This window comes from Seriola aureovittata, chromosome 8 (assembly GCF_021018895.1).
Source record: "Seriola aureovittata isolate HTS-2021-v1 ecotype China chromosome 8, ASM2101889v1, whole genome shotgun sequence".
NCBI lineage: Eukaryota > Metazoa > Chordata > Actinopteri > Carangiformes > Carangidae > Seriola > Seriola aureovittata.
The window spans coordinates 3,817,461-3,830,000 of NC_079371.1; the positions used below are offsets into that span (position 1 = coordinate 3,817,461).

The window sequence follows — 12,540 nt, forward strand, 5'->3', positions numbered from 1 at the left end:
TTGGATGCATTAAATTAGATGTTAATATGTGGTTACCTACACAAAGACGTTTTATAGGCTGATAAAGCATTATATAAAGATTATTTACATGCTCTCAGATGTTTATGTTTTCTTTTCTTGTTGGTTTTAGTATCTGTACTTCTCTTGCTGTGCTATCCATCAGCGTAGACTAGTAAAGTGCATCTATTTCTGAATCTTAAAGCAGATACAAGTGCCAGAAATACACCAAAAACTGAGGGAAACATAGAGAAGAAAGTGTAGAATCAAAGTGAGAAATACATAACTGCACCGCGTATAAACCTCGCTGGGAGATTTAAGAGTAGCTGCCAAGTGCACAGAGTCTGTTTCCATGAGAGGCAGGTGAAATCAATCGTACATTAATTTCCTCGTGAGCTACTTGACATCTAAAAGTATGTTCAAGGAAAAAAAAAAAATCTACATTTCTGACTCAGGAGTTCCCTCTCTCTCTCTCTCTCTTTTCATTTGATGAGATAACCTGCCAAGTACCAACTTCCTTATTATGACAGCGAGGATTCCTTTGTTCTCAAACTGTTAGCTGGCAGTTTCATTATCGCTGACGGATCAGTCAAGTGTCAGATCAAAAACCACTAAAAGCCTCCATTCACGCAACCACACCTCTTTCCCTTCCTCTTCTAAGCCAACGTATGACGACGCTTAATCTCTTCATCTCTCTCTCTCTCTCTCTTGTGCCGTCACTCATCTCACTCCACACTTCAGCAGAGCCGTCAAACAGACGCAGCTCAGGACATCGGGCTCAAAACACTCAGCACAGAGACACCGTTGTCGTTTGGTTGTCAACGGCAGGACAGGAATTCCCCAGTGAAACGTGTCACAAGTTGCACGGCACGCTTGGACAGGCACGGCGGCTGCGGCCCCCGTTCACTCACATACTGTATATTAACAGAGAAAAACACCACACTGGTGCAGAAGTAGATAAAAATGACAGTAGATTAAAAACAGAACTGCTGCAACGTACAATCGTGGAGGAAAAAATTTAGATTCAGGGAATAAAATGAAAAGAAAAGGGTGGAGAGGAGGATTGATTCATTGCCTAAAGGAGGAGGGAAAGTTATGTAATAAATATTTTAAATTAGAAATATTTCTTAACAACAATCTTGAGTTCAAGTTAATCTACAAGCATTATCTCCTATTTCTTTTCTTTCTTAAGATATATTTTCTGAAATGTTTCCACTGCACAGCACCTTGTCACCCATGTTTCCAAAGGTGCTCTATAAATAAAGTTTACTTTACTCCTTGAGAAAAACACTGAAGCCTGACCTCTGACCTCCCGGTGACAGTTCAATTCAAAATGATCAATGAATCATATTTTTATTTAATGATACAGTCTTTTTAACAGCCTCTAAGACGCATGAATGAAATCGGTAAATGCGACCAACAGATTTTTATAGTTAGTTGAATGAAAGCAGGTGAAGGGCAGGTGTGGTTTGCCCAAAGTAAAACATTTTAATATCAGTACAGTTGATCTTAATTAACATTTATATTACAATGTGAAGCATTTATTCTGAAACAGAGTTACCACTGAGCAGATTCAGGGTTCAAACTTCAGCTAAAAGGCTCCAGTTTTTCACTCCTCTCACAGGTCACAGATCTGATGTGTGGATAACAGATCATTACATGAGACTCCAACATTTCATCTGATCAAAAACAAATGGACATGTGGTAATAAATCAGATCCTTTTTGCATGTGACGACTTTTATCACTTGGATCGGAGCTGGTCGTTTTTTCCGTGATAACAAATGGATCTAATGTCTAAAGTTTTACGTCCTGACACTGTCATTGGATGTCATCCTGCTGGAGCCATGTGTTAACATTACATTACATCACTGAAATGTGTTTGAAACGAGAACAGATGTGACAGCATTTGTTATCGTCACTGGACTTTTTGTTTTTAACACTGCAGATTGACATCAGAGACAGGTGATCCTTGAGCTCATCGGGACGGTTTTCAACAACATACCTGACATGACAATAAAAATGTAAAGCAGTTTTGAATGAAGACAGGCTGCCCAGCACAGGCTTCCCTACAGCAGCACCACAGGCACAAACCACCTGTTTTACAGTCCATGAACCAGCGTGTCTATCCACTGTCCATATCGCGGTGGTTATAATTAAACAATGACCATAGATTGACTTCAAAACAGCACTGAGATCATTCACGTTATCCTTTTCAAAACAGCCTTTGACTAACTCTGGGCGTTGTCCTGCGAAAACACGGGCAGCAGAACAACAGGCTTCACTACAGTAGCACTAGCAGGACAATGCAGCTCATTTATCTATATACTGTATCTGTACACCACGATCGACACGAACAAAACAGCCAGTACTGAATTACTTCCCCTCCTCAAGACAAATGGCTGTGACTAAAATGACACAATGGCTATTGAACAGATTTAACCTGCAACCTTTAATTTGAAGGGTGGTCACTCCATCCACAGTCTCACACTTTCACGATAAATCAAAACTAGCATTGATAGATGTTCAACGTGAATATGAGGAAGGTAAAGAGTGGACTACTAACTACCATCGCTGCTGCCGCGGGCGACCAGGACGTCTGGCGACGGGGTTTGTCGTGAGCGTGAGCCGAAGGAGTCCAGGCTGTCGAACGAGTCCTCGCGGCCGTGGCGTGGGGGGGAGAGAGAGTCGCTGCGCTCTGAGTCCCAGCAGTCGATGTAGCCACTGTCCCGGATGCTGCGTTTAGGGCTCTCTGCCTCCTCCGCCTCCTAAACATTTACACACACACACAGGTTACAGAAGATGCACAGAGGTCAGGTGTGTGAAATGCATGTAAAAGAAAAGAGACATAACATTTTAGTGTAAATCAAAGTATCCAAATACTGAGCATAATCCACTCATCAGTTGTAACTTACTGTAACTGTAAGTCTTTAAACTTGTACATTCACATCCATCCACAAACGCATCACTGTAACTCTGCAGTTCTCCCACGTCCATCTATCCATCAACCTCTGCGTTTTCTCATCTTTTCTTCTGCCTACATCCCTCTTCATCACTCTCTCTTCACCTCGGCGACCCCTCCCTTTGTCTGTCTGCAGCTGAAACATGTCTGTGCAGCTAATGGAAGGTGGGGAAAGGCCTTTCCTGTCTATCTGAAAGATTTCCTGTTCCTGACCCCAGACCCGTTTCTTATTGAACTCCAAACCCCCCCCGACAAAGTCTTCATTATGCTTTCAAGTCGTCTCTGCCGCCGTAAAGTTTCTGTGTGATTTTTCTCTTAGTTCGTTATCGGTGAAGTAATAACACTGCACAGTTTAGGGTGCATAGGTCAGACTGGTGGACGGGTGTAAACGTGTCCCTTAAAATCTGATAATTGAGGTTCAATTAAGATGCAGCGTTCTGCGAGTTAGACCAAACCTTAACCAAGCTGTTGCCTTGTCGCCTTTACCTACAACCTACACATTACCTTTTGGGTTTTGTTCACTCAATTTGCACAAAAAAAACCCCCTCTGACATTCCTGGTTTTATCTGGCTTCCATTAATAGTCAGTAAGACCATTACTGATGCACTTATCTTGAGCTATTTACAACAAGAGAGGAGATAAAAGTGCAGCTGAGCCGCATCCACCTGCTTCTTGCTTTTCAATCAAAGTTCCAGCTTCCATTTAATAAGCATTGGACGTGAATAGGGAAGTGCCAATTTGTTCTTCAATTTGTTCACCTGATGTGATTTTCAAATATCATTTTTATTATCAATCTCGTTTTTTTTGTGTGTGTGTCATGGAAACGTGGCTTTGTATTGGTCGGCTGCAACGTGTGAACATCTGGGAAAGTGACTGCGCTGAGTTGGCAGTAATCCCTCAGTTTTATACAACAGCATAAGGATGTCACATTGTGGAATAAATTGCATGAGGGTGACATCATGGTTATGAGTGGTTGTCAGTGTGTGTGTGTGTGTGTGTGTGTGTGTGTGTGTGTGTGTGTGTGTCTTGGGGACTTGCTAATGCTAACTTTTCTGTCCCCTTGGGTGTGTGAAGGTCAAACATTAATGAAACTGCAGCCCGACTGAACAGAGGTCATCACTGGATCTTGGGTGGAGTGTGTTATTCGCTGCCTGAGATGATTTCACTCACACATTAACAAACATTCAGTGCACTGCACAACAAATTATTCAGTAGAAAACATTGCGTCTTGCTCACATTTGGTTACTACTGCAGGGATCAAACCTGTGACCTTCTGCACACGTCTCTCTACCCCTTACACTGTACTCCCAACCAAGCTATGTGACTTTACAAACCTTTCGCATCTGTGACAGCAGGCCCTCAAACTCTTTCAGGTCCAGCGTGGGCCCGTTGTAGGAGGTACAGCCGTTGGCAGCGCGACCCAACCAGTAGATGGTGATTAAAACCTGAAAGAGAGTCAGACGTCACGATAAAAGGAGATTAGACTTTGTTTGTGAAGAAAATTTAATTCAAAGTAAAAGCAGGGTATAAGTGTAAGCACGAGTCATGCTCCCTTATATTCACTCTTTTACAGCATAACAGGCTCAACTTGTGTGTAAATAGTGACGCAAACCATATTTAATGTCCAGATTCATTAAAAATAAAAAAGATAATACATCCAGTACAACTTGAATTATCACCCAACTGTGCGTATAGATGTAATCTTATTCATGGAGAACAGTTTAGGTATTTAAAACAACAACACAGCAACAACCCCTCTGCAGTCAAAACTCTTCATATTCATTCCATGGATCCAGACATATAAACACGTCCGGTGTCTGGAGCTTAGTTCAAATGAGTCTTTTCCACACAATGAGTAAAAGTGAATAACACTACACGTCTAAATAGGTAAATTGGCAACAAATAACATGTTGTCTGCTCATGGTTTTATTGATAGGTAAAAGAGCATGAGGTAAACACTTATAAAACCATTCTCCACTCTGTTCCTTTCACTTTCCCCCCCCCCCGACAACCTGTTTCCTGGTCGTCACCATCCAGCCTCTTCCAAAGAAGTTTCACGTTGGTCAAGACTGAGTCATTGTTATGACCCTGAAAACGGCAACAGGCACTTCTCTTTCCAACGCTGAACCTCTCAGGGACCAAAGTGATTTATATTTGCCAGGTTAGCTCCCTCAGCCCTGAGAGCACAAATGACCCGATCAATCTCATCTCCTTCCGACGCAGTAACCCTGTAAAAATCTGTAGCTGAAGAAAGTTGTACGTCTTTGACTCTTGCTTGTAACCTAATGTCCTGAAATACTGCTGAATGTGACTAAGGAACTAAATCTTTCTGCATTCACTGTGACTCCCTCAGGCCAAAGCAGCTAAAATGCAGAATGTACAGATTGGCTGTAGCAACGGGGGGTGTCACACGGAGCTGCACCTTTAGCACTGCTGGCAAAGTGTTCTCAGCTATATTTACTGTGTCCATGTCAACCGGCACTCCACGGGGATTGCTTTGATAAGAAAGCTCAGCGTGGCTTAATGTGTTTATTTCAGTCGTACTGTCAGTGCAAACACCCTCTGTTGTTCAAACACACTTGGGAGGAAGAGCTAAAGAACTGGCCTGCTGATCAGAAGAAACACAAGATAAAAAATACTTGATACTGTGCTGATTTCTGAAGGGAAATTCATCTTTTATCCCAAACACAGGGTCAGCCTCACTGGGCTGCAATTCTACAGCAAGGAGGGATCCAGTGTCTTGCACAAAGACACTTCAAAAAATGAATTCTGCTGGGATCAAACCAGAACTCTAGTCAAACACACATCAGAATATACATTTGTAGCTCTGGCATTCATCTTTATGTAAATGACCTGCATTAAATTCCACTCATATACAAGTTCTGTGCTAAAGCAATACTGCACCTGCTGTGGTTATGGTTCATTATCTGCACATTTCAGCAGAATATATCACTTCTGTGTCACCAGTACTATGAACACATCCGTGCCAGCTCCCAATCGGAAGTGGGTCAGCACCAAATGTGTTTCAGTTGCTTACTAACTGTGCTTTAAACGCATCCATATTGATCCCTGCTGCACAACCACAGCGGGGAAACATGCCACAATCGTGCTCACGTGATTTAGACATGCAACATTAAACGTGCAACAAACCACCGTACAAAAACCGAAACTTGGACACAAGCACTGAGCTACGGTAGCTCAAAGAAAACATGCCAGCTGAGTTTTGACTGATGGAAATATAAACGATGGGCCTGACAGTGAAGTGATGCACAGCGTCACACTCGCTTTGCCTCTTCAGTTTCAGCAGCTGCCTGCTCTGGCAGATGTGGAAAGACCTGTCAAAGAGGTTCCACCTAGGAACAACAATCATCTCTTTGTTTCATGTGCAAACACAAGGACATGAATAGACCCAAAAATGCACCTACAGTGTAAACTAATACACACAAGCCCATGCATGCACACATTTAAGCACCTGTCACGGTCCACAGACCTGTAGTGGTATATATAGATACATATTCCCCATACCAATCATCACTGTACACACATGCACAAGCTGCCCTGCATATATTCCCACCTGCACCTGCTAAACCATCCAGCAGTATTCCACCCATTCATGCAATACCGTCTTTTTTCCTTCTGAGTCCCATCTGTTTGCGAAACAACACCTGTACCACCACATCAGCAAATTCCACTTGGTGCAGTTCCTTCACCTCTCAACATGTGACGTGCAGCAGAGACAGCTGCTCTCAAATCCTACAGTCCTCAGCCTGAGTCTGCAGGGTAGCTCCATGATGTAGCAGCATGTCGTAGTAGCCAGGTCCTGGCTAAAGCAAAGGCTGCTGGGTGTTTGTAGGCCGCTTTGCTGTTGCTGCAAACGCTGGCTAATGTGTCTGAGAGTCCCTGTATGTAGTCAGCTAAATGAGCTAGCAGCCCAGGCCAGCTCTGCAGCTTGACACATTAACTTGTGCAGTGCACAGCAGCATCACACAGAGGCAGAGAGGGAGAGACCAGTACTGCTTTGACTGCAGAGGGGGCAGGGCTAACATTGTGTGTTGTACTTCTTAAAGCAGCATTATTATAAAAGAGATGTTGAAGTACCGACACCAGACAACAATAGCGTCGCAAAAGTGAACGATCAAACGACTGAATTGAATATTTACAGCCGGAAAAGATAGATATCAAAAACAGGTTCAGTACTTAGACAGGATAGATATAAAGTAGAGCAGTCTGAAAACTTAAAGCTGGAATAGGTCGAGACAGTGCAGACAGAATAAATGCTATTCTATAGAAACAACACAGATGCTGCAGGGTGGACAGACATGGTAGAGCTGGAACAGGCACGATCACAGCAGCTGAAATAGTGACAACAGTGACAACCACAGCACAAAGAGAAACAATGGGCTGTAATAACAGCTTCCATTCAAACGTACATTTAACACACAAACAAACACACAAACTGTCCCGCTGTTATCCACAAGTATCACTTACATTCTTGAGTTTTCGGCTGCAGTCACTTCCCCTGGAGACACAGAGAGAGAGAGAGAGAGAGAGAGAGGGAGGGAGATAGTGAGACTTGTGTTATTTAATGAAATATGTTACATAAATATAACTGCAGACTCACAAACTCCCACATATCCACGCAAAACAGCCGCAAAAGCAAAACTTATTGAAAATATATAGGAATCTGCAGCCCACGCAGGGAGAACTAACAGACTCTACCCTCTCCACACCATCTCTGGCATGGTGATGTACTTATTTCATATTTCCAGCAGTTATGTCTAATGACAACGTTCAGTAGGAGGATGTATGTGTTAGCTCCTCTGGATCAAAGAGCAGAGGGGGGGTGGGGCCTCTCTAGACCTGCTATTTAGTACCGATGTCCCTCATTCACAAAGAAATCTCTTTTTTGATCAGAGCATCAGAGGAGACGGACGTCACAGCTGCGGCCAGATGGTTTTGGCTGCCAAGTGATCTCTGGGAGGTGCAGCGCACAAACACCGCAGCAGCGGCCACTTAGCGCCACAAATGCTGCCAAAATGAAAAGGATGAGGATCTTTGCGGATCACCACTTGAAGCTATAAATGGGAAGTGGAATGAAGACGTTGTAAAACTGACCCCAGCGCACACTTGTGTTGTGAAAATAGACACTTCTAGGCTAAGAAAGGAAGACGACAACATACGAGACTTGGATGTTTTCACAGTCTGAGGAAGAACAGCCAGAGAGTCACACTTTTCAAAATAAAGTGAAGTGATATGTCATTCCTTGGCTATGAAAAACAGTGACACACAAAACAAATCGCATAACGAAGCACGATACATAATGTTGCTATGATGCTAAAATGCTAATAATTAAATAATGCATCAACCACTCCCTTAAAAAACGAGAAAAGGTTAAAGTGTTAAGACAGAGTTGAAGGCAACAAGGACCTGCCAGATGAATGTCATCCTGATGTCACAGCCTGGATTATGACAAAAAAAAACAAAAAAACTTTAAATCTGTGCTCAGGCTGATTGGGTTAAAAGCTCTGCAATAAAACTAAGTGCTTGCCCAACACCATCCTTACAGGATACCAATACATTCTCATAATTTCATCATTTAATTGAAAAGGAGAGAAGCCAGGATGGGTGAGGGATGTTGTCCTGGTTGTGAGGATGGTGGCTGAAGCTGATCAATCATCAATCATCCGATTAACATGAATAGCAGGTCTTCTTATATTTAAATCCTATTCATATTGCTTTGCGTTTCTTCCATACGTTGTTTTAATGCATGTTTATGTTATATGTCCTGCATTTTGAATCATCTTCCTGCTGAAAGGGGCTCTACATTGAGGATTGAGGTTTTGTTGCACATTTTCTCTTTAACTATAATTTATTCATTATTATTAATTAATTTATATGTATACACACAGTATATATATATATATATATATGTCCGTATAGATCATGAGGCTGTTTCCAGAGCCTACGGGTCTCAAAGCCCAACTCACTCAACATACAGGCGAAACCCAAATTGCAGTTGCATGAGTTTTCCACGACAGCAGTGACCTGAGAAAGAAAGGAGCGTACGGAGAGGTGGAGAAGAGCGAGGTGAAAGTAGCTGGAGGGAATGATGTGTAAACCCTCCCCCTCCTCCTCCTCCTCTTCATCCTCTCTTTGTCAGCTGACTAAATAAACACTGAGACAGGTAGCTTTTCTCTGCCGTCACCTTGTAGGAGGAAACCCGAAGGACAAACGCAACAGATTCCACAAGATATTAGATCATATGTAGGAGCCCAGCCAGTGCAAACATCTGTCACCTGCCATTTTCTTTTTCTGAGTGTTTTGTTTCTATCAGTGTCAGTCCCATTGTTCGAATTTCATTCGAACTGTATCAGTGATGAACAGAACAATTATTATTAAAAGATCTACAATCTCAAAACTACTGTCATAACCATAATAATTTCAGAGATAACATATAATAGTTTTAAGTATTGTTCTCACTCTCTTTTTATTAACTCCTGTTACAAACTATATAATTAAACATAATATCTAGTTTAAATATATTGCTCAAAATGTGTTCTTCTCACTGTATTCTTCCTCATTTCCTGTTTGACTTCCTTTAATTTAATGCTTGCAGCAAGGTTTTATCAATAAAAAAGTGCAATTTATCACAACAAAAATGTATTTGCTGAATAAATAATGATGAAGGCTTGACACAAGCAGTTAGTTTGTTATTAAAAAACTGTATTAAAACAAAACAAAATCTGGCCTTGGAGGTCCTGTTGAATAAAACCCTCCCAGAAATGTCCAGCCTTGGCTCCATGTTGTGTGACGGTGGGTAATCTGTTGTTACTGTGAAGATTACCACAGATGATGGTTAAAATGAAAAGCATGAAATATGTTCCAGTACTTGTTGACAGTAAAGAGTAATAACAACTCAATACCAATCAAATCCTGAAGGAACTGTTTGTTCTAGTGGACAAACAGTTACTTTTCTGTTTTTTATTATATTTATTTTCCCCAAATATGAGGGAAACACATTTAATGCGTGTGTTTTTGCAGCGTTTAGATAGAAACAGTCGCCCTCTCCTCTCATCTCCTGTCCTCTCCTCTGGCAAACTGTCACTTATCTTGGAAATAGATCTGTTTCCATCAACATGCAGAGAGACAGGAGATATTTGAGGCCTGAGCTCATAGTGTACCAGGAGCTGCCTGTCTTTACACCTCCCTGTCCGATGCTGTTTCCTAGATGAATAAACACCTGTCCACAGAGAGATACACGGGTACGAGCTCCAAGAAAGCAGCATCCTGTGCGACAGAGGGTTACATAACCACTGGAAATAGCACAGAGCCACTTAAACAATGAGACTAATGTTTACTATCAGGTTTGTGATTGCTTGCTTATTCCAGATATTTTGGAACCAATGCAACTAACCTAAAGCTTTGCATATTTACATCTTCAAATAACATACATTAAGTTCGTCACTTAAAATTTAAAGAGGCTATTTGTAAGTTTTCTCTGTTGCCTGACTTTATAATACAAGAGGTTATAATACGTCCTCTGTGCAGCGCAACGTCTTCACGGCAGATTTGTGGCTACATGGAGTCGCTATCAGAAAGTGACGAGACGGGTCAGGGCTAGCTGGTTAGCGTGCTAACTTCAGTGGAAGAAAAGACATGATAGAAACAAGAGGTAACGTTGGCGTTTCTTTCCACCTCTGGAGACAGCTGTTGGTGAGTAAAGGTATAAAGTTTGATGCTGAACTCGCCACATCTCTTCTAGACTAGAACATAAACAGCTGTTAATGCTAACGTTAGCTATGTAGCAAAACCTACAATTGGCTCCTTTAAAAGAAAGGCAGAGGAGGCACAACAGTGTGAGCATAAACTGAGAGACTGAATTTAGCAGCATTTCTGCCAGTAGAAAATTATAGTGTTTTATCAGCTACTTCATTGTCCTAACCTTCAGTTAATGCCAGTGCACTCACGCAGCTAAATCCCTGCTGCTTGTATGTCTTTCACTACGCAGTTATATAAATAAGGATTATAAGTAACCAGTGTATTCTGAATGAAAAGTCAATCCCACCCTTTCTTGTCTTCCTCATAGAAAAGGTTTATTATTGAAGAAATGTAAACAAGGCATGACACATGTCCCCGTTTAAACTGAAGACGACTCAATGCAGCAGAATGTTTACTGTAAACCTGCACACATGCTCAGAAACAAAGGCTACGTAAACACTGGAGCGCGCACACACACACACACACACACACACACACACACACACACACACACACACACACACACACACACACACACACACACACACACACACACACACACACACACACACACACACTAATACAGTATATATATATATATATATATATATAATAAAAAAAACACTACATGTACTTGGCTTTGTTACCAAGCAACAAAGTAGGAGTCATGGTTCAGCGAGTGATTTAAAGCCTCTCGTTGTGTTTGGACAGAGGCCGGTTGTGTCTCACAGATGGGCCATTGTTGCTTTACTGACACAGACTCACACAAACTTCCATTGACTCTCATTTACTTGTTTGTGTTGGCATTGATCTGGCTGATTGTCTGATGCAGAGAATGGCACACAAAGAAAAACACACACAGCCAGTGTTACAGTCAATCTATTAACACATAACTGAAGTGTTCATCATCAACACTCAGTCCATCAACTTAATAAAACACACAAAAACAATGGCACTTTTGTCCCCTGTACTCCATTATGTTTTCTTTTGTTTTTAACCGTACTGAAGAGGATATTGGAAATTATTTTCCTCCCCACATGTCACATATTCTACCGTCTACTGGAAACTCTTAAAGCTTTACATCATGTTGTTTTGGAAGAACAGCACCCTCTTTCTGTTCTGTGCAGTAAAGCACAAAGCCACTAAACCTTTATTCAAACAAACAAAAGTCTGAATTTGATTAGTTTAACATAATAAAAGTCTAAATTTGATTAAAAAGGGATTTTTCAAGAGAGACCTGGCTCAGACGGCCGCATTAAAACACTGTTGTGCCCATAAAAAATAATACAAACAACAATGATAGAGCCGTAATACTGTCACAAAGAGATCAAGAGTCCAGTTATAATGTGTAAGGACAGTCCAAGAAAACAACAATGTGCAGTTTTTCATTTACAACAGTCCAGTCCAATGTAATAGCCAGTAAAGGCCGTGAAACTCAATTATTTTTAGTCTTATTTTTACTTCTCAAATTACTATAATATAAGAATTATTATACAATACAGTCTTCAAATAACAATAACTTTCCTATAAACGACTCATGTCTCAACTTGGGGATGCTGTGCTTTGGAATAAAACTGAAAGACGTACACACACACGCACACACACACACACACACACACACACACACACACACACACACACACGTTGAGCAGTAAGGTAACACTGAGTCTTACTTGGCGGTGGGGCGTGTCGATGTGTCCTGCAGGTCTCCAGGGTCAAACAGCTGGGAGCCTTTCAATCCCAACTCCTCACAGCCACGGAGAAACACACTGAGGTTGTCCTGCACAAAACACACAAACACACACAGAGTTTCATCAGGGTAAAC

General features: G+C 41.6%; 1 protein-coding gene across 13 annotated transcripts in view; it reads right to left on the minus strand.

Annotated features, from left to right (window-relative positions):
* LOC130173343 (LIM and calponin homology domains-containing protein 1-like) overlaps positions 1-12,540 on the minus strand; it is an 89,893-nt gene that overhangs the window by 30,063 nt on the left and 47,290 nt on the right. For 10 of the 13 annotated variants that reach the window (XM_056382527.1, XM_056382525.1, XM_056382524.1 and 7 more), the window contains 4 exons: positions 12,389-12,495; positions 7,446-7,476; positions 4,292-4,402; positions 2,562-2,763 (listed from right to left, as the gene is read on the minus strand). In XM_056382527.1, coding sequence (XP_056238502.1) covers positions 2,562-2,763; positions 4,292-4,402; positions 7,446-7,476; positions 12,389-12,495 — 451 coding nt within the window. Of the gene's footprint in view, positions 1-2,561; positions 2,764-4,291; positions 4,403-6,667; positions 6,915-7,445; positions 7,477-12,388; positions 12,496-12,540 lie in introns of those variants that run through there. The other 3 variants (XM_056382523.1, XM_056382532.1, XM_056382535.1) reach the window with 2 other exon arrangements.